The sequence below is a fragment of the Columba livia genome, chromosome 1 (genome assembly GCF_036013475.1).
Source record: "Columba livia isolate bColLiv1 breed racing homer chromosome 1, bColLiv1.pat.W.v2, whole genome shotgun sequence".
In the NCBI taxonomy this organism is placed as follows: domain Eukaryota; kingdom Metazoa; phylum Chordata; class Aves; order Columbiformes; family Columbidae; genus Columba; species Columba livia.
Window position 1 is genome coordinate 55,420,051 of NC_088602.1, and position 22,172 is coordinate 55,442,222.

Sequence of the window (22,172 nt, forward strand, 5' to 3'; positions counted from 1 at the left end):
GATTAGACTGCTAACCAATAAATCCCAAACAATTAACATCAAATTTTCATTCTCTCTCCTTCCCACCCCCCACCTTATTTGTTTTTAAACTCTATTCAGCTATTCCCATGTACAACAGCAAACTCATGACTGCCTGTCAATGTCTCTGGATTCACAAGCTGAACGATAAAAATGAAAATACGAGTCTGAGATAGTGATATTCCTCCAGAGAACACTTGCAAAACTCCTAACTTTATTACAGCTTATTACCTTTCAGAAACACATATTTCTCACTTTATCTTGAAGGTGGCATTGCTGAAAGGAGGAGGAGCAGTTTTAGGCTAGAGGCACAGTGAATTTGTGTCCTCCCACTTTGAAATTAACAAAGCAGTTATTTGACTATTCTATGTTTTCAACTTTTCAAATACTAAAATAAAGAGAGACATAAGAAGTCCACTAAATAAGAAATAGATATGGCTTGAAGCTACAGGAAATTTCCTACTGTGGCAATGTCTGAATTCCCATAGGATTATTTAAAGCAATGCAAAAAATAACCCACAACCTAGGTTTTAAAAATAAACAATTCCAAAAATTCTACCCTGAAAATAATGCTATCCACACAATTAAGCATGAATATTTGTTCCTGTCAGCATAACCAGCTTAGAAAGCACCATCTATATAAATGGGTTATGTTTGATGGCAAATAATGCCAGCATATACTTACTGAACTGTAATAATGAACATTCTTGACTCTGCAGTCAAAATACCACATAAAATAATGTACCAAATGTGTCAGATAATATAGTCACCTGCTGAAACGTCTGAACAGTTGGAGAATATGCTCGTATAGAAAGTGCAAACTTCAATAGATTGATTTGCAAATTGGATAAAAATTGTCCTGCTTTCTTCAAGATTAAATTGTAATAGGAATGCTCTGAATCTGTTGAAGAAAAAAACCAAAACAAAACAACAAACTTTTAGTATTTAGCCAAAAATGATGTGGCATACCTACCTGTACTACGTAACAGCAGTTCAAAAGTCTTGAATGTTGTCCACTGTCAACTGTTTACTATCAGTTCTAAAGGCCTAATCCGCAACATAAACACAAGTGAGCATAATAGCACTAGCTAATATCTAAATCATTTTCGCAACATAAAAATCCACTCAAGACAATAATGTCTCTCTGTAGACCCATAGGGCTGTCTTGAACAGAGTTCACTAATTTATTTCTATTTGTAAAGCTTACACTAGTCTTGTAATGCAAATTTTGAAGGTTACTTACTTTCAATCAGTTCCATTTTACAATTTCCTCACATTCAGTATTGGAACACTTCGACCATGCAACTTATATAAATAAAAATTTTCTAAATGTGACATTCTTTGTGCTACTCTCACATAGCCTATTTCTGCCTTAAAGATACGTGATATACAAGAGCGTGAGAATAGACACAACATTTCAAGTGGCTTCCCCCTTCCCTGCATATCTTACCATCTCAGGGCCAAAATTAGGACTCCAATTAAGAAGGAAAGTGAATGGTGTCTAAGAATGGCAGAAGTGATCATAAAGAAAATTGGCGGGAAATAATTAGCACTCACTCCTTCTTCTAGAGGCATATTGAAGTGAATATTCTCATGCTGTCCTTGGACTATGTGGCAAAGATGACTAATTAGAAAGAGGCTGGAATACTGTTCTATCAAGTTGTGAAAAAGACCTGTATCTGTTTAAAGAATAATGCCCAACAAAATTTTAAATCAGGCTTTATACATTGTAATAGACAATATTCTTGAACACAAACAAATTATAGTCAGAGAACAGAAGCTGTGACCATAGCAAGTGTGGTGCACCTTCCCTGTTCCAGAGGTTGCTCTTCCACAAGAGGAACAGCTGCAACATGCATGAAGCGGCCCAGCATTGCCAATATATGCCCCCTCCCAACCCACAAATCTATGTAGTGAGCATGTATTTTACTTATATTGACAGATACTAACTGAAAACTACAGTGATTCAAGATCTTTTTCACACATAATTCAAATACTCTCCTCTAATGGTGAAAGTTTGCAGCAAAGGGAAAGTGAGTTGCAGGGAGGAACCATTCTAGCTGTCCTGCTTGAGTTTATCTGCATTCTTAGGTCAACACCTTATTTTAAAAGTGCTCTTGTGTGAAAGTAGAATGATTGTCCCAGTAGGAAACCTCTTCAGGGGTCCAAAGTGGCAGCAAATTTTTACAGAGTATGAACATCATTTCACATGATTTGACCCACCAGATTTTACCTGCCTCAGCTGCAGCAGATCTCAGAAGTGCTCCTACCGAATGATGCATGCATAATCAAAATGCCATTCCCTTACCATGGGCTCTAGGCTCCAGCAAACCATCAGACCACATACAATAGCCCTGCAGGCCATAGTTTTGGAAATATCCATTAATTGCTCCCAGCAGGTCTGTACAGAGTTTCCATAACTAAGCATTTCCTATCCTTTCACTTTCCTCTTTACAACCCCAAACTTTTTTTTTGTTCTTAAAGCCTCCAGGATCTCCTTTCTGCCTTGTCCTCCTTCTTAAAACTAATTATTTAGAAAGGCTGAGTTTGCTGTAATTCACTAGAAAAAGAAAATCTAAGATCAAAAAAAGGTATTATCTGCATTTCCAGAAAGCGGCCTTCCCATAATTTTTTTATGATCATTACTGTCTAACATTAAATTCAATGGATGAAAACCCTATCTCTTCTATGTTCTCTAAACCTACAGATAAGCCCTGGCAGAACTCAAATGAGATAAACTTAGCTTCACATGTTCTTCAAATTATCTCCACAAAAATAAAAATCCCATCTGAAATTTCTGCCCCCCACTCAGCCCCAAGTAACATCCTATTGAACACAATGAAGAGTCATTAAATATACAATTCTAAAGATACCACCTCACCAAAATATTTTTACCACAAGTCTTTCAATTCTTTGACTTACAAATTCCAGCTGTGCTTTCACTGCTGTATATAAAACAGCTGACATTTTTGCTGTGGAAGATGATTGAGACAATGATAATGAGTAAAGTGAAAGAAAAAAGAGATAACTGTCATATGTCTTCAAAAAATATTGTGCAACGTATTCACAAAGTTACACTTATGAAATCATGCATCCACTCCTACTACTTCAACTTATATTAACACTGTTGGCTTCATTCAGACTACAACTGTACTTTAAGCTGCAGCAAGGCGAATTAATTCACATCAAATGTTATATGATCCACCAAATTCAAAAACATTTAAAAGTTTATTACATACAGAACTATGGTTCTAGTTTTGAAATTATTTTCACATAGTATTTTCTCCTTGAAGCTTGATACCTACTCTCCAGACACATTTTAACACTGCACTCTGTGCCACAAAGTAGAAGTCATAATAAATTTTTTAGGATGTTACAGGTAATCACAGAGAAACAGATGTTTCTGATCATAAAATGCTGTGTGATAGCCATTACACACAAAATGCTGTGTGATATTACCATTAAATTCACTAACAAAGTTGATTTAAAAGATTTCAAAAGTGAAATATTATGAGGATCCAGTTCCAGATTTCAGACATCTGAAAGCATGTGTATAAGGTACATATCTGTAAACTTCCTTTCTAGCCAAGAGAGTGACAGCCTCTCAGCCAACAAAACCTGAAAAGCTATTTAGTTCACTCTAAAGATACCTAAATTTGTCACCTGACTAGCTTTCACAGTTCCTGTAGCCAAACTGATGAGATTGACTATAGTAAGAACTGAACAGAGAGCTCAGCAGACTCTTATTTAAGCATCAGCATTTACTATTCACAATCGACAGCAGTACCTCACACCACAGAAAGATTAAAAATAATTAAAGGGAAATTACCAGGATAGTCACAAATGGTAAGTAAAGGTCTACACTGCAGGTCCTCAGATCCCATGCACATGCAGCACAAAATTCATCTGAACATACGTCAGTGGCCCACAGGAGAATTAGAAATACTGAGGCACAGGAGGTAGGGAGAATAAATGTGAGGGACATAATTAGTCAGAAGAGCACAGGGTGCTGGGATGATTATTTTGAGGGACTGGTGTATGGGGATTGTTCCAAGTGCATAGATGCATCTATCTATATCTATAGATCAGCTAGGGAATTCAAGATCCCAGGTAACAGTGGTTCGAGCAATCACTGCCCAGTCAAATCCTTATGACATTGAAACAAGATGCCAGTAGAGAGGTAATGCTCAATTTTTTTTGCACGATTATTATAGAAGTGCTGTGCTTGTGAAACTAGTTCCTCTGGAATCGTTAAGGTTGATATGTATGTAAAAAATACTTACCTTATTTAGTTGTGATAAGATGTAGTCTTCTAAACTACAGCAAATAATCTGCATGATTGCTGTTTATATGCAATATACTGTTACACTTTTTTCAGATAAAATAGTTTCCCTATTAATATGTTTGTGTGTGGCTTTTTAAATACCTATTCAAGAGGCTGCCAAAAATTCAATATATAAACTGAACCACTTGTGAAGACGGTAAACACTCAAATTATAATTAGTCGTCAGGGAACTGGCTACTTACCTTTACTCTGTTTTCCTAAATTAACCTTTTGAGATATAAAAGCAGCAGCCTGTTTAAAAAGCAGTCTTCTGCATTTTGTAACTGTGCTGTTTCTGACACGAAATTTTGGGGCACAGCTACTCATATCTAGACCACTGCCTGTATAGCTAGCAGAGGTCATTAAAGAAAATGTTAACACAACCAAATACATCACCAGACTAAATGTTTTAGCAAATTCCACATACATTGTTCCTACCAAATCCCTTAAATTGCTACATACAGCTAAACAGACCATGAGTAGACCTTATTTACTATGGCTGAATATTTAACAATATGTGACCTGTTGGCTACACTCTTGCTAATGCAGCGTATCATGTACTCGGCCTTCACAGGCACAGGAATTAAGTGTAACTCACTGTTGATGAGAATCCTCAGGTTCATTTCTGAAAAAACACTTCCTTGCCAGCCAGTACCCAGGCTGCACTGTTGCTGAGATTATCCCAGCCCATTTGTGGGAGTTCCTAAAATACCTTTGATGAACTTCCCAACATTTCTGTTGGCCTATCAATCCAGCCTGCCAATGGCCCTCTAATGGCAGCCCTAACCTCCAGCTTCTCAACTTCTCCTCCCAGTTCTGTGTCACCCACAACCTTGTGGAGGGTGTAACCCACACAACTGTCCTGTGCATTGACAAAGACCTTAAACAGCATTGGTCAACAGTATCTGCCTCAACAAATGCAAAAAGCAGCTGATCACAGGTCAAATCCTGCACCTACTTCCATTTTCCATATCCTCATGGACAGAGCGACTCTGAGCAGCATTCACCACCTGGGCATACTGTTCTCAGAGATTCTGTTTATACTTTTGTAATGGTTCAACACCAGCTAGCAATAGAACCATGGTAGCCACTCGCTCACTCCCTCCTCCACCTCATGTCCCCACCCCCCCAAAAAAAAGGGAAGAGAACTGAAAGGGAGAAACTTGGATTGATATAAACATGGTTTAATAAAATAACAAAATACTAATACACTACTAGTAAATATATATATATATATATAAATATAAAAGATACTCCATGCAATTCCTCACAAACTCCTTCCAGCCAGAAGGTACCTGGTCCCAAAGCCGATCCCAGGGAGATAAGAGAGAAAAAGGCAGACAGGACCAGAGGCCTCTGCAAACCAGCAGGATGGTGAAAGGCCCAACTAAGGAAAGTCTCAAACAGATCTCCCCCAAAAAGGTGTCTGAGAGCAAAGAGATGAGAGAGAGCATGAGAAGATCCTGACCCTCCTGAAATATGAAACATGACACTAATGGGGTGGAATACTCTTATTGATCAGTCTGGATGTCAGTCAAGCTCTGCCCCAGCCATGCCGCTCTTCCCAGCTGCCTCACACCTGTGGGCAGAGCACTCAGAACATCCCTGGCTCTCAGTCCAGAGCAATTGAAAACATTAACTCTGTCCCAGCGTGTTACGTTCTTGATCTTAAACTAAGTCCAAAAAATGACTGTGCTAGCTATGAAAAAGAAAGGTTTCTAACCACATGAAGAAAATTAACTTATTTTCAGTCAAACCAGCACAACGTCTGATGTCAGACCATCTCCAGTTTTCATCATCTCCCAGCAATTTTTTTTTAACCTCTCCAGCTGATAACCCACAACTATAGTAATAGTTCTGTGTACATCTTCTGCTTATACTATATTGTTTCTAAATAAATTTAGAGGAAAATACAGGGAGACAGTAAAGTAGAATGTCACGCTTTACACAACACAAAAACGCATCATGTAACTGTAAGCCGCAAATGTTGTTTAACATGCAGGTCTCTGTTAATTTCCTAGTGATTTTTTTAGTCTATCAGCTGCTTTGGGCATTGCTGAGCATCCAAATTACATTCTCACTGACCCATCCACATGGACATCACCATCTCTTCTTTACTTGTATTCAGTCTGTTACAATTGTTGAAACATGTACCTTAAGTTCTTCCTCCCATATACAGCATTTTTCAAGTAACAAGGATTCGTTTCTGTCATGTCACTGCCATTTCCTGCATAAACTTTCTACAACTCAACTTTTGAGTATTAATGTAACATTCAATTTACCCAAAGTCTCTTCCAGTGGCAGTGTTAGGTCCTCATACTCACGCCTACAGAGCTGTAGTATTCTGAAGAGCAAAATGAAATTGCCATACCTTGAAGCTTTTCTTTACCTTGTTAATCTACTGACCTACCAAGTAGGTCTAATACTGACCAACCTCTTGTAAAGCCTGATAGGTTTCCAAATTTTTAATTACCATGGTCATCTCTAGTAAACTACTCTAAGTATCTTGTGAGCATAGATTTTATGCTTTGTTATTCTCTCCGAACTTCTAACAACTTAATATTCTTCTGTTCAATCACGCAGGGTTTTTTTTAATCCTATTTTGACAGTGATCACTACCTTTTCTAAAACACCAATATTGCTGCTATAAAACACCCTATGCCATCTACAAGTATTAAACCTTTTTTGGTAATTATTTTCATTTTTTCCTCTAGTTAGTATTCACATTTCAGTTATTTGTGGGATTCTCTCCCCTAGAAACATCCATCTTGCACAGAAAATGAAGTCTGAATATTCTATAAGCATTTGCTGAGTCATGTAAGAAGGTAGGTATCTTTAATCTTTACAGTTCTGCTCCATACTGTAACAACAGTTCAGTCCATCTCACCTTCCTTGCTTTAAGAACTCCTCTACAGGTAGAGCTCCCAGGGGAAAATATGCTACAAATGTCTGAAATAAAACCACCTCATAAGCAATAGTGGAAGGGTTAGGCTTTACCTGACTGAAGCTAGTTAATGTATTAGCTTGATGTTTAAAAGTCAAATGCAGTGCAAGATAATATATTAAAAGCTAGCATGCTTTTTAAACTTACCTCCTTGCTTATAAACTGTTAATTCTCGTACAGTTTCCAAGAACTGCCAAAACTTCTCATTACCATCTTCTGCAATAAATTCACTGTTTAAAAATAAAAATGAATTGTCCATGGGTTATCTTTGTCCAAAGATGTACAATAGTAAAAATCATCAGTCGTTTAAAATAAAAAATACCCAGCAACAATGAAGGGTTAAGCATGCAATGACCGTCTGACATGTATGTAGCATAAAACATTGAACAGTGGTATATTTTGGTTAAAAGAAATTTTGAACAAAATACTACCAATCTGAACTGGACAATCAGAGCTGTAAAGCAAGACTGTTCTCTAATACAGAAATAAACAGGTTTTTCTTGCTTTATTTTTCTACATATACAGTTATAAGTAAAACCAATTCGACACATGAATTTTATTTAGTAGTTGCTAAATATACAAATAAGAACATACACTCTGACAGGTTATAGTTTTTAATTAAATTACAGACTTCCATCAATAACAATGTCTACTTTGCTACGCAAGGAAGGTCCCCAATCTCTGGAATACTTTCAAAGATGGGTTAATCTTTACAAAGCATAAAAGTAAGGTTTGCTTTATTCCAGATACCATTCTTCTATTTACTGCTAACACTAGTGAGTTTTTTTTTAAGGGAACATCAATTGCTTTCCACCCACCGCCTTATGTCTGCCAAAAAATCTACTTGCTAGCATGAGTGTATTGTTTCCTAATCTTTACTTTGGAAGTCTGCCACTCCTTTGATTACAGAAGTTTGCAATTCTCCCTTTCATGGGAGTTCTCCAAACGGCAGCAAATAAAGTTTAAAAACAAATCAAGTATTTTTAAACCAAACAAACTGGCAGAGGAGCCACAAACATGTAATACCTGAAAACAGTGTTACTTCGTATTTTGAAATTATGATCAAAAGTTAATCGTAAATTCGGGGGGGGGAAGGCATTTTACTCCTACAGCTTCACATCTTCATTAATACCTTTACCCATAATTTAATTCATGAGTGAAAAGTAAGCTAATGGGAGAAGAGACTGTTTGTCAGTGGAAGGGGAGAACTGTGTAGACTGACCCATTGCATCTCCTCAACCTAACCTCCAAAACGCCTGAGTAGGTTAAACACAAAGCAATTTAAATAACATGGTTAAAACGTGAAAAAAAGCCTATCAGCACTGTGCATAGCGTTTTACAAAGTGAGGCAACAACTAAGCCTTGTACCGCAGGAGCACTTTGACGCACCCTCTGAAGGAGGAAAAGGAGGTAAGAGACGCTGCCGCCCCTTAGTCAGCCCCCCTGCTCCCTCAGCGGAGAGAAGAACGGGGCCCCTCCCTCCTCCTACACCCCTAGCGAGGCGCCCCTGCCCCCCAGAAGACAGCCCGGGGAGGCACCGCCGCTGCCCCCCTCGCCCCGCCCGGCAGCCGGGGAAGGAGGAGGCGGCTGCACGCACCTCGCCTCCAGCAGCAGCGGGGTCGCCGGCCACTTCGCCGCCAGCCGGGCCGTCACGGCCTGAGAGGAGGCAGGAGCCCCGCCGCCGGAGCACGGCGGGGCACACAGGAGAGCGAGGAGGGCCGGCAGCAGCGGCCAGCCCGCCATGAGGAGGCGAGGGGCGGTAAGGGGCGCCAGAAACAGCAGCAGCGGCCGCCCCACACGGCTCCGTCAGTCACGGCATGCACTCCCCAACCCCGCCCAGATTAGCCTCTGCCTTGCTCCTATTGGCTGTGCTGTGCCTCCGCTCTTATGCTATTGGTCAGCCCAGAGACCAATCAGGACCTGACGCCGAATAAATAGCGGGGCTCTCTCGGCTCGCGCGTTGACACGCGGCGCTGGGGGCGGAGCGGCACGCGCCCCCGCGCAAGCGCAGGAGCGGCGTTAGCGCCGCCTCCCTGAGGTGGGTCCTGCCGCCACCCTGCTAGAGGAGAACAGTTGGTTTGGCGGCATTTCGGTTTTGGTTTTTGTTGCTGTTTGTTTTTTATTTTGATTTTTTGATTTTCTGGTTGTTTCGTAAACGCGGGTTACGCGTCGGGTGTGTTTAGGTGCCAGTTGCGGGGCTGTGCCGTTACCTCAGGGCGGTGTGCTCCGCTCGGTGCGCCGCGCCGGTTCCCGCGTCCGTCGGCAGCTGCGGGGAGACCGGGCGGTGCTGTCCCGCAGCCGGGACAGCAGCTGCCTTCCCAGGCCACTCCAAGCCCACCAGTGTATCTGCCCGTGCTTGCTCCTAAATGGTGGTTCTCCCTCGGCCTTCACCAGGCTCAAAACAGCTAGGATCTTGTTAAGTGTGAGGAGCATTGTACCAAGTACATATATTAATGTATAGTGGCTACTGGAAGGTACTCAATTCCTCCTTCCCTCTCAAACTGGAAGTTTTCTAAGTCAATTTCTATTTTGAGATGTGTTCTGTTTCCTGTTGATATTTTTTTTCCTCAATATAAGCTTCACTGGAACCATGCCTATATCTTCCTCCTAACTTACTTTAAAATTTTAAGGCTTATGGTCCCTAATTAATTTTTTATGTGTTTTTGAAATCTTGGCAGTTAATCCCACTTCCTCAACACAACTGCTATGCTTTATTTTTCTTTTTTTTTTTTTTTTTTTTTTTTCCAGTTGTATAGCAGAGCTAAAAGAGGGTGGTGTGGGTGCTTCTGGAGCAGTACTGTGGGATGTGAATACAGGGCAGCTCTGAGGAGTTGTTTATTGGAGGAAGAATTCTATAGCTGTATTAAAAACAATGGATATTTCTTTTTCTATAACGTGACTCATGGAACTTGAAGCTGAAACCTGGAATGTTTCAGCCTGCACACATCTTAATTTATTTTGCTCACAATCATCTCTTGACTGTTAAAAGTTGCTGTGTGGATGGTAGGAGACAGTTAGGGCACTAGTCTAGAGACAAGGCTGTGGATTGTGTAGCTTGATTTGTCAGTGCTCGGGGCTGGTCAATATAACACCATATGTACAAGCAAAAGGAATCTATTTGCCAGGTGTTCTCGGACTGTGGTGCAGAAACTCTGCTGAAAGAAAATGTCTATACTTAATATGCTGCTTTGCATTTATCATCTGAAAGTATAATAAAGATGTCCCTGAGAGTTGTTTGTATGTAATTTTGGTCTGAGGCCTTTGTGTTTGACATTTTTTGGACTTATTCTCACAAACTTGTGGTGTTATAAGACCTCAGATAATTTTCATGTGATACATCAGTGATGCCAAATTTAGTGTACATCAGTTGATTTAAGTTAACCCTACCTGAGACTGGTAGTGCAGCCTTCATATACCTCTGTAGAGATGATGAAAATCACAGGAGTATTTTTCTTGGTTCGTGTGTAAGGCCATCAGAAAGAACAAAATTCAGCATCTTTTATGTGGAGAAAGGCTGGGAGATACTGTATAAGCAGCTTCTTTTCATATTGATGGTTCAGAAGCTGCTGCTGCTAATAGGGATGGCATGGGCAGACTGCTGTATGGTTGACTAAGATTGAGCCCCTTGTGTTTCTGTCCTAATAACCCATGTATGTAGCCAAACTCTTGCATCCATACAAGGTAAAAACACATGTGATGAACTGATAAGACACTTCCACCACTCCCTAGCGAATTTCAAAATGCATTTGATAGACTTAGCAGAACTCAGTCTACGCTTGTTCTGCACAGAATAGGCTATAGCAGTTTTATGTTCACCATCTATCAAAAAAAGCCCCAAACCCAACAATCCTTCTATGGTTAAAGGAGTTACTAACAAGTTGTTTTTTGCTGTTTCTTCAACCAAACTGAAATTTAGTAAGCGTGTTCCCTGTGTATATAGATTTACCAAGCATTTTTCATAACTCTGTACAATGCTATGTATTTGTGATGATTGATGCATCTACGTTATCCTAATCTATCAATTGCTTCTCTATATAAAGTTGCTGGTACATTTTGTTTTATATTGATATTGAGGAAGCTACTATTGTTGCTTAAATGTGAATAGCTTGTACTTGTTTCATCTTGAGCTGTGACAATGTATGATTTACCATCCAAAAGATAAATAAAATTTGTTGGCACTGGCTATGCAAATACAGCTAGCTTTGAATTCAGTGGCAAGATAAAGTGGTAGGTCTGAATCAATGGTGAGATAATTAGTCTGTGGTTAACTACAGAAAATACTTGGTCCGGTTTTTCTTCTGAGGGAAGATCCTTTCTGTTTAAATTCAGAGATCTCCATTAGACAAAAAGAATGTCTCTGCTGAGATGTTTCTCTTCCATTTAGGATTACTGTTTTATTAGATGCCTAAATTTTAGGATCATAGACAGGCTAAATGAAGTTGGAAAGGGACCTCAGGACATCTGTAGCCCAACCTCCTGATCAGAGCAGGGTCAGTTCTGAGGTCCAGTCAGGTCTTGAAAAATCCAAGACTGGCACATGCACAAGCCTTCTGAGCAACCTGATTTGTTGCTTAAGATGGACTTCTGGTTGCTCTTGAAAAAGAAATACAGTGCTGTAACAGAACGTTGTCTTCCTTATAAAACATCTATGTCTTTCCATCTTTCCTTTGCTTTGGTACCTTAGCGACATTATAGCTGCAAAGAGCCAATACACACTTTTACAAAATCTATTTCTTTATATTTGGACAAAAGCATATTTTAATCTTTTAAGAAGTGTGCAAACCAAGAAGATAGAGAGCAGACTTAATCTTCATTCCTACAACAGAATTGATGTAATTAAGTATTCTAAATAACACTTGGCTATTCTTGTATGCGCATGCCATAGATTAGTGAGAAAACCCCTTAGTTCTCTGAAACCATTTTTCAGCAGAACAGAAAAACAATTGTAGCAAAATTTTAAAATTATTCATACCACAGCTGTACAAATAAGAATTGATTATCATAGCTGTTTCAGGGTGAATGGAAGAAATGATTAATGAAGGCTTCTCAGTTAGATGAATATGTTTTACAGTGTAAGTCACAGTGAGCTACGTCTATTTAATAGAAACAGTAGCAGTAAGTGCAAATAAGTTGAGCTTCATCAGTGTATTCAGTTAGCTGAAAATAAAACTTTATTTTTTAACAGATTGAAGACAATTTTCAAGCTGGAAGGCCCTCTTTCTCCCTAACTTGGAGGTAATGTAAATGTCAAAAACCAGTCAAAAGATTTACCTGTTATCTGTTATTAATTGACAGTCTCCTGCTAGCATCTTTTTATCTTGCTGTGAGATTGGACGCTGATTTCTTCAGAAACTGTTGGTGTCACTCCTATGTCAGGCATTTGAGGTGTTTCCCTGAACAGATTAAGAATGCCATACTGCATTGCTTTTTGTCTATTACATTGAAAATAAAGACCAATGTGAGTTATTTGATTAGCATGTCTCAATGTAGTGGTATAATGTAATAAACAATGCAAAAATATATTTTATAGTCTGTTAGCTCTTCATTTTAATTTAGGGGGATGAGCAAGTGAAAGAAAAATTGATGCAGAAATAACGTAAGCTTGGTTTCAACAGCTCATGTAAGCTGCTCAGTGGCAATCAGAATTTATGCTACTTCGCTATTGCCTACACGTGGCTGCAGTGACAGCAAGTGGCTCTCTTCCAGTGTGCATATCTTTTCAACTTTTTTTAAAAAGAAAAGAAACTGAAGCAACATTTTGCTTTGCAAACTAAGCATAGAAGTTGCAGCTTCTTACTTAAAATGACCCAGCTCAGAAATGTCAAGAATATACTTCCTGAGCCATGCCAACACACTTCTTACAAGTCTCTGGGCATGCTTGTGCTGTGTAGTAGAGAACAGTGAAATGTGGCCATAATGGGGACTGCAACTCCATTTGGATACAGCAGCTCAAGTTCATAAGCAGTGCCACTGCTCTGCTGTGCCAACAGGGCAGTGTCTCTTTTTGGCTTATTGATTCAGTGGAAACCTAGAATTGAGCCCTGTTATGGTGGCTGGCATATGTAATTTCTGTAACAGCTATTTTGTGATTCTTAAGTGTAGTTTATTTTAATTAAAGCTTTGTGTAGCTAATGCAAAACAGATAAAACCATGCTGCTTTAGTGTGTGAAAAAAAAAATGGGTTTGTTTGCAGTGGAAAAAATTCCAGTGCTGCTTTTTAGATTTTGCTATGTCCCTTCTCATTCGTCCGTCATTTTGGTAATGTTAGTAGCTAATGAGCAGATAAGTTTCTTGCCTGCCAGGGCACATTTCAGCTCACTCCCCAGATGTGAAAAATACTACTTATGGACAAGTCATCTAAAGCTATTCCTTATAATAATTTATGCTGAATATCTTCAGAGGGAACATAGAAGTATTACTTTTGAATGATGCACATTAATATTTTATGTCCTTTTCAGTTAATCTAAGTATATAAAAATTTCAATTTTTATGATTTATACAAAAACCTAATTACAATCCATTGTGCAGACAGCTTTAAAAATCAATGTAAAAAATAAGTTACACATAAATGAAAAAGAAGCAAAAAGTGCAGCCACAAGCTATTACACATATAATGAAAATGGATTTATTGCTTAAGTCTTTTATTACCTTCTATTATTAAATCATTAAGAAGGTCCCTTAAGTTTAATCCAAACTGGAAGAGACATATTCATATGTGCATATATATGTTATTCCAGGCAAATATATGCTAAAGGAACATTGTGAGAATTAAAGCTTCCAGAAGAAAATTAAAAATTGATTCCCATGTCCCTGAAGTCAGTATGGTTTATCTGCCAATAAATTATAAAATGTGTACTTAAAAATGTTCATAAACTGTGGAAAAGCCAGGAATTACTTTTTTTTTAGCGCTTGAAGATACACTTATAAATTAATTCCTAAGTTTGTAGTAGTGTAGCATGTTTCTCTGGTTCTGATGGCAGTAGCCACTCTGAAATCCAAGCAGGTACAGTCCCGGAGAAATAACAGGTCACTGAACACTTAGTAAATGCGAAGTTGTGTTCTGTATCTGTATATGAAGAGATTCAAATATGCATATTTCTGGAGCTTTGCACCTGTGTATTGAAGTGATTGCACATAATTAGCGGCGTGATTATCAAATATGTTTTCACATACCGTGTATAATTAGACTTACAGAAACACACTACATTTAGAATATTTTAATGTAGATAAACTTTGAGGGCAAAAATGAAGTGTTATTAAGGAAATGCAAATTGTTTAACCCCTAATGCGCTAGCTTCTGCTAGTGGTATCTTCTGGTAGAAGGATTCCCAGCCGTGCAGGCTTATGGCACTGGTGAGGGAAGAAGAGCTGGTGGGATGTGCTGTGCAGGCTTTTTCACCCCTCCCTAGTGCTGCAGCGATGTGCGGTTCTGGGATATGGGACACTGAAGATGCAGGATGGAAAACAAGGTAGCAGGATTCATGCTAGATGTATGTTATCTTGATATACACTCCTTTGCATGTCTTTGTCAATAAAATAAAATGGTTGTGCATTTAGATAGCTATTTGGCTAACTTCTCGGGTTATACACAGACATATATATATATGGTAATCACATATAACCGATATCTTAAACTAAGGGAAAATTGTTTATTTGTTAGTTTGCAATAAAGCTAGGTTTCTGACTGGAAAACGTGGCCTTATTTCTGTTTTCCATTATTCCTTCATCATGACTTCCTAGAATAACTGAAGTTAAATCAGACATATGGTGGTTGTACCAGTTATTCACACTTGTTAAACTGCTTTCATACTATAATTTGGTTGCTATCTCTTGACAGTTATCATAAAACAATTTACTGTATTTTATTAGGGTGGTACACTTAGGCCTCCTGAAAGGATTAAGATTAAATGATAGGTCTACTCTGTGGTTCCTAATAATGAAAAATGAGATGATCCTGCCTGCTAGAGGCCTCAGCAAACTTTTCAAAAAAAGACTTTCTAAAAGTCCTTCCAAAAGAAAACATAAGCTCCCATCTTCTCTGCATTTTTCCTATAAACCTGGGGTTCTCAAAACACTGTATTAAAGTAATGCATTTATACAATTTCTGAGCAACTTGTATCCTACTATTTCTTACCATTTGGGAGGGAGGATGATAATTATATTAAAAACATCTGTATTGAAGTAAAAGGCTTTACAGGATATGAATTGTTATGTGATCATAAACATAAATTAAAAATATTTAAATGGCTGTTAAATTCCCAGTTATGCTTGCACGTATAGCAACAGATGAGCATGCAGGGCTGGTAATTGTTTTACAGATTAAACTCTGATATTTCACTTACTATCAATGGTCTACAAGCCACAATGGGACAACACAGCTGTGGGCCATTTCTGTCTCCTCTTACTGATACAATTCTTACTCTGTTTCAGCTTTCCTTTCACCACAAAATAATGTACACTGTTGGTAGTTTGTAAGTACATGCTTTTCTTCACTAAACCACTTCAACTTCAGGTGCCCTTAGACCCTTTGTCCAAACAAGCTGCTTTGACCAACCTGTATTTTGACCTCCTTTTTTTGCCAGCAGGAGAATTATCCTGTCATTTTTTGCTGATTCTTAATCCGAACAAACACTCAAGCAATCTTCACCTCAATTCTCCCTCTGAATTTACAGTTTATTCATCTCAAACCTGTCACAGTGTTGAACAATTTTTCTTCCCTCGTATTTTTTACCTAGTCATTGGTCTGTCAAAGACTGACTGCAAGGCCAACAGATCTTTCCTACTGCTGAGGGTTAGGGGAGCTGTTTGTATCTTGACATTTGCCACCACAATTTTCCATTATAGGGTTGAAATTCCCATTTCATATGGTAATTACAGTTCCTAGCATACTTTAATCTGAGATCATAAGATAAGTTAGAGCTGTAGGCAGATGTCTCAAACCAAGACTTCAAACTGCGTATCTAACCTGGCATCCACAGTACTAGTAACTTCTCTGCGCTGTAACTTTTGTAGGTCAGCACAGATTTGAGGCTAATAGGGGTATCTCCACTTCAGGCCCAGCTGTGAAATACCTTACATCCCTTCATAATTAAACCTGAATTCCTCTCAGCTTTTTCCACAAGTCCAGCTGAACTTCTAACTGTTGACAGGACCGGTATTTCACTCATCTTGGTGGGATTATTTAGAGAACAAAAATTACCATTAATATATTTTACAAATACACAGAAAGACAACATCAAATCTTTATATGGCTATATGTTACGGAAGACTCACTGATTACATGCTTATAGGTCCTTATAGAACAGGTGAATAAGAAAGAGTTAAGAAAACTCCCCAAACTAGACTTGGAATCCTTCTCAGAAGGAGCTGGATTGTTCTAAAACTGCCTGTAGCTGCACATTAAAAAAGTGTTGTTCTTGAATTCAAAGTTTCCAGGTTGTATTGCTGAAATGAATCCAAGAAATGTCTGGTAAGTAATAGTGGCAACCCAGAAAGTGATAATCGTTCTGAGCTTGCTGTGATTTTTCAGTAAAGAGTTGGAGGTCAGTTATAAAGGAAAGGTTCAGATTTGCAGACGGCTGTGAAAGCCAGAAAGGGGTGCTAGAAGTTGAGCCTGATCTACCATTTGCAACACTTTATTTTCCATCTGTATCCCACAGAGATCAGGTGAAAGAGATGAAACAGCCTGAGATCAAGTACTGCACAAATAATTTTTTCCATTTTGGAGAGAGAAACTTCTTGGAAGATTTTTTTGTTGTTGTTGCCATTGCCATTGGGGCTTTTTGGTTTTGCTTTTTGATTTTTTTTTTTTTTTTTTTCCTTCCACATCACCCCTGAAAGGCTGAAAATCTGAACAGAAAAAGGAGGGGGGGCTAGTGGATCATTTATTATATTTCTTCAGATTTATTTCTCGGAAGACACTGAAGTTCCTTGACTTCATATGAATTTGTGATGGGGATTTGGATTGAGTTAAACTGTGTCTATCCATAGCACATCTAAAAGTCCGTCCTGAAGGAAAAGACAAGATATGGCCTGAACAACTTTGAAAACCTTAGTAATTTAGCTTCTAGATACAAGCAGAGGTGCTCAAGATAAACTGCTGGCGGGATAAGTGATGTTTGATGGGGACTTGCAGGTTAAGATCACCTGAAAGGAGGCAGAAGATTTTTGTGCAATGGTAGAAGGAAAAAAATATTGCTGTGATGTATATCACCAGGTGGCACTGTTACATAGTCTTGCAACTGCTATACCTTACCGTATGAGAAGGGCAAGTGTAGAGTCTTGCATCTGGGCAAGAACAACCCCAGGTTCCAGTATAAGTTGGGGAACAACCTGTTAGAGAGCAGTGTAGGGGAAAGGGACCTGGGGGTCCTGGAGGACAGGAGGGTGACCATGAGTCAGCACTGTGCCCTTGTGGCCAGGAAGGCCAATGGCATCCTGGGGTGTATTAGAAGGGGAGTGGTTAGTAGGTAGAGAGAGGTCCTCCTTCCCCTCTACTCTGCCCTGGTGAGACCACACCTGGAATATTGTGTCCAGTTCTGGGTCCCTCAGCTCAAGAAGGACAGGGAACTGCTGGAGAGAGTCCAGCGCAGTGCAACAAAGATGATGAAGGGAGTGGAGCATCTCCCTTATGAGGAAAGGCTGAGGGAGCTGGGTCTCTTTAGTTTGGAGAAGAGGAGACTGAGGGGTGACCTTATTGATGTTTATAAATATGTAAAGGGTGAGTGTCACAAGGATGGAGCCAGGCTCTTCTTGGTGACAACCAATGATAAGACAAGGGGTAATGAGTGCAATCTGCAACACAAGAGATTCCACTTAAATATGAGAAGAAACTTCTTCTCAGTGAGGGTGCCAGAGCACTGGAACAGGCTGCCCAGGGAAGCTGTGGAGTCTCCTTCTCTGGAGACATTCAAAACCCACCTGGACACCTTCCTATGTAACCTCATCTAGGTGTTCCTGCTGTGGCAGGGGGATTGGACTAGATGATCTTTCGAGGTCCCTTCCAATCCCTAACATTCTGTGATAAGTTTTGGGGTCTTGGGAAGAAAACTGATAGGGATATCTGTTAGTTTTTGCTAGACAGAAGGAAGCATGTCCCAATTTCAGAAGAGACAGATCTCTCTCTGTGTTGATCTCCCTGAGCAGAGTCAGTTCGTGGGAAGAAGTTGCAATCTGGGAACCTGGGCATTGACTTCGACATCTTGATTTTTAAGCAACAGAGTTTCTTGTGTGCTGTTTGACTGTTCTTTACGGGGAAAACAGAAGACCTTATGCAAATGCAGTAGCATCCTTCATGTCTTCAACAGTGACTGAGTCTGTACCATTCTTGCTTGTACCTGAATCTGGAAAAATAAATGTGGAGGCCATACAGATGACATGCATTTTAACTGTAATAAGCCCACAAAAGCTGCTCTACACTCCAGAGTTTGCATCATAAATATTGCAGTATTCAGAAGGCTGGAAGGACTGTGTGTAAGTATGTCTAAACTCTTCCGTGCACAGAACAGAAATGGGAGACCAAGCGTGTCTGTCCTGCTAAATGCTTTCCTCGGGGTGTCGTCATGTTGCAGATTCCAGTTGTAGAGAGCATGCACAAACGGCCCTATGTCTAGTTTCTTTGAGATTACCAAAAACCTTCTCCCTTTGGTGCAGGACCAGCGTTTGTCACTAGTAATTTGATATTGCAGCCTGCAATAACTGGACAATTTGTAACTCCATTTGAAGTATCTTCCCGCTCACCAGCTCTGCCTGTCCATATTGTGAAGCTGCACATGTTTTTTGAATGGCAACGGAAGCCAGAAGCTCTTTGACTAATTTGCAGCCACTGGTCACGCCTTGTGTCCTCCTTGGAATTCTGTTTATAGCTGGATACGAGCAAGGATTGCCATTGCTTGTCACTAGTGCCACCTTGTTGTCTAGGCAGTGGACTCTGGTGAGCTGTGTATGTGGCCCTACATGCCAGAGATTTTCTTTGCTAGCTAACATACTGTAAGTTCAGCCTGAGTTTTGTAATGTAACTTGGCTGTGCCACAGTACAAAAGGTAATAAAGAACACAAATTTTTCCTCCGTAAGTTAAACTGCAAATGTTCAGTGACGTCTACGTTAGTAAATTAAACATGTTCAGGAACTTTCTCGGATATTGAGGCCAAATGGCATGACATGGTCTGACTTACATTGAAGCTGTAATCTCTGTGACTGACTGCTGGTTGGAAGTGATTTCTGGAATGATTTGGTTCCCAGACTATGTCCAGGAGTTGTTTTGTAGAGTGCTGGTCAGCACATGCCCAAACCTGGTTACAGCATTTTCTCATTATTTATTCTTCTAGATGTCTACACTGCAAAGCCCAGGAATGATCCAGGTGGTGGTTCATTTGCTGGCACAGATACACACAGGGAATCCAGGGACTGGCTGCAATGGTGCAAGAATGAAAGATGACCAAGTTATGTGGTAGAAAGGAGATCTACCTATAAGTATCTAGTTTTGGCATTGATCTAAAAAATCTAGCTCAAAGTTTTCAGGAATGTTCTTTTTTTCAGGAAACTCTCTTCCCAACAACAGTGAGACAAAATATGAAATTGTAGTATCTCTATGAGTGGTTATATGGTTTTAAACAACAAAGAAATTGATAGAATGCTGAAAGCGATTTAAGATGTTCCAGTGTCCTAGATCAGTGTCTTACACAGGTGGAGTTATGAATAGTCAAAGCAGAATATAGCTGATCCTTTCAGGAAAACATGCAGCAATGTGTAAGGAATGAGTTGCAGAAGCCACTGCATGTGGACTGACACATATGAAACATTGACTAAAAACATTACTTCTATATTGTCTGTATTCTGATTAAGGGAAATAAAAATGGTCTTAAGTTTAAGAAAGTTATTACCTCCAGAAAAAGAATGGCAAGCAAGAGAAGTGAAAATTTACAAGTGTCCTAATGAATTGCAACTTTACAAGAAGATGGACTAGTGACAGTATAATGCATAAATTGTTTTAAAAGGAAGAATACAGTGATCAGTGTGCCATTGAAACAATAGGTTCAGTAAATGCACATATTAAAATTTAATATGACAAAAAATGAGGTACACTTACACTATAAGCTTTGGAACAAATTAATCCCAGAGAGATGACTGAAGTTAGCATGAGTTTATTAATTTAACAATTTTTATCCTTACGACAAGAGAGACACCTGGGACTTGGTGCACACCGAAAAATTGGTTTATTGGAAATCTCAACTGGCTACAAGCAGTGATAAATAATTTAAAGAAACCAGTGTGAGGTAGGTGTCACTTTAATTTTACATTAACAGATCTATTAGATTTTAACCTTGTCAGACAGGTAATTGCTAAATGAAATTATACTTTTGCACCTTTGCTTCATAATATCATTTGCTTACTCGTGCTTTTTCTACAAACCTTGATGTTGGCACTGAGACTGTTTCACATGCCCGTTGCTTCAGACTAGCAAATATTGTATTGACCTTTAAAATAAATTGTAAGTGTGACAGTTTTTATTTCTAGAAGCTTGGAAAATGTGTTGTATGTTACCTCAGAATGACTTGGAGAAGGGACATTATGTGTCAGAATTAAAAAAAAATAAAAATGTGTGCACATTTTTGTGTCAGCACATCTCTGGTAGACATGACAGTAGACCTGGCACATGTATCTTACAAGGTGAAGGTGTGCTGCCTGAGATTATTACAAGGAACAGGTTATTTCAGGATTATTTTATGTGAGTACTTGAACTCTGGGCTATATGCTCACAACACAGGATCTTGTAGAATCATTGTGTTAGAAATAAGAGAATCCTGAATCTTGTAATTTTTAAAAATCAGAAATCTACAGAAACTACATTCATTTTGTAAGAGCATCTCAAAACGAGCTTGTCAACTGACTTTGGATTTTCTTTGTAGTTAAACTCTCATTGGAGATTTAAAGGTAAGCTATATTTGGAAGGGGAAATGTTGTAATTGAACAGTGTTTGCAATTTTTAGGGCTTCACTTCGAACCCAGTTGTGTTCCCATTAAATCAATTGAAAGACAACCATGTTCAAAATGATCTTTATAATCACTTCGTTGTTGCTAGTGAGTTACAACCATTGACTTCTAAGGAATTTAACTGATTTTTATTAAAGCTTAATCTCACAGGGCCTTGCACAGTAATGTGGACCTTTACAAAGAGAACATTAAATGCTACCAAATGAAAGTGCTATGTCTCTGCGCAGGGACACTTAGCCTCCACTGACTATCGTGGGACTTGGGTTCAGTCTGGAGACCTCAACTCTTCTTCCAACTAGGGCCACAGTAAGTATAACTTGGGGTGTAACTGCACACCCTGTGTGCAACTGGGAAGAACTGGGTAGTGGTTGGATGTGTTGTGGGTTGTGACTCTACATAAAGCATGGTCGGCAAACCATCGTTAAAAATATCAGAATTGCTAAGTAAAAGCCTGTCTTTGAAAGCTGCGTAAGCACCTTATTTCATGTGGACCTGCAAGTACTTTTTGCTAGTTTCAGAAAAATGAGAGCTTTATAAAGTCAACTTTTTAATCTAAACCTCATTATAAATATTTTTACTTCTCTTGTACATCCTTTCCATCCAAGAAAAAATACTTTTTGTCAGTCTTCACAAATCAGTAACTGTCTTAAGCAACTTTAAATAAATAAGAATTTTAAATTTAACTGTAATGCACAATTTCTCTGTTTAGCAAATTTAGCTTTGATCTCCCTTTCATGGAGATGAAGGTAGGGTGCCAACAATCTTGTATTTATGAGAGAGCCTCAAATTATAATAGTATTTCTGTATCTTACCAAAAGCATATGGGATACTTCAGTCTAAATCCTTTAGCAATGCTTTTATTCCAAATACGAATATACCCACACAATTGTTAC

General features: G+C 39.0%; 1 protein-coding gene across 2 annotated transcripts in view; it reads right to left on the reverse strand.

The window, feature by feature from the left end:
• Nucleotides 1-9,137, reverse strand: part of UGGT2 (UDP-glucose glycoprotein glucosyltransferase 2) — an 83,784-nt gene extending 74,647 nt beyond the window's left edge. The window contains exons 1-3 of one of the 2 annotated variants that reach the window (XM_065057097.1): nt 8,884-9,136; nt 7,434-7,516; nt 789-919 (exon numbers count right to left, since the gene is read on the reverse strand). In XM_065057097.1, the coding sequence (XP_064913169.1) occupies nt 789-919; nt 7,434-7,516; nt 8,884-9,029 (360 nt within the window). In that variant the 5' untranslated portion in view covers nt 9,030-9,136. Of the gene's footprint in view, nt 1-788; nt 920-7,433; nt 7,517-8,883 lie in introns of both variants that reach the window. The other variant, XM_065057108.1, reaches the window with a different exon arrangement.
• Nucleotides 9,138-22,172: the final 13,035 nt, after the last annotated feature.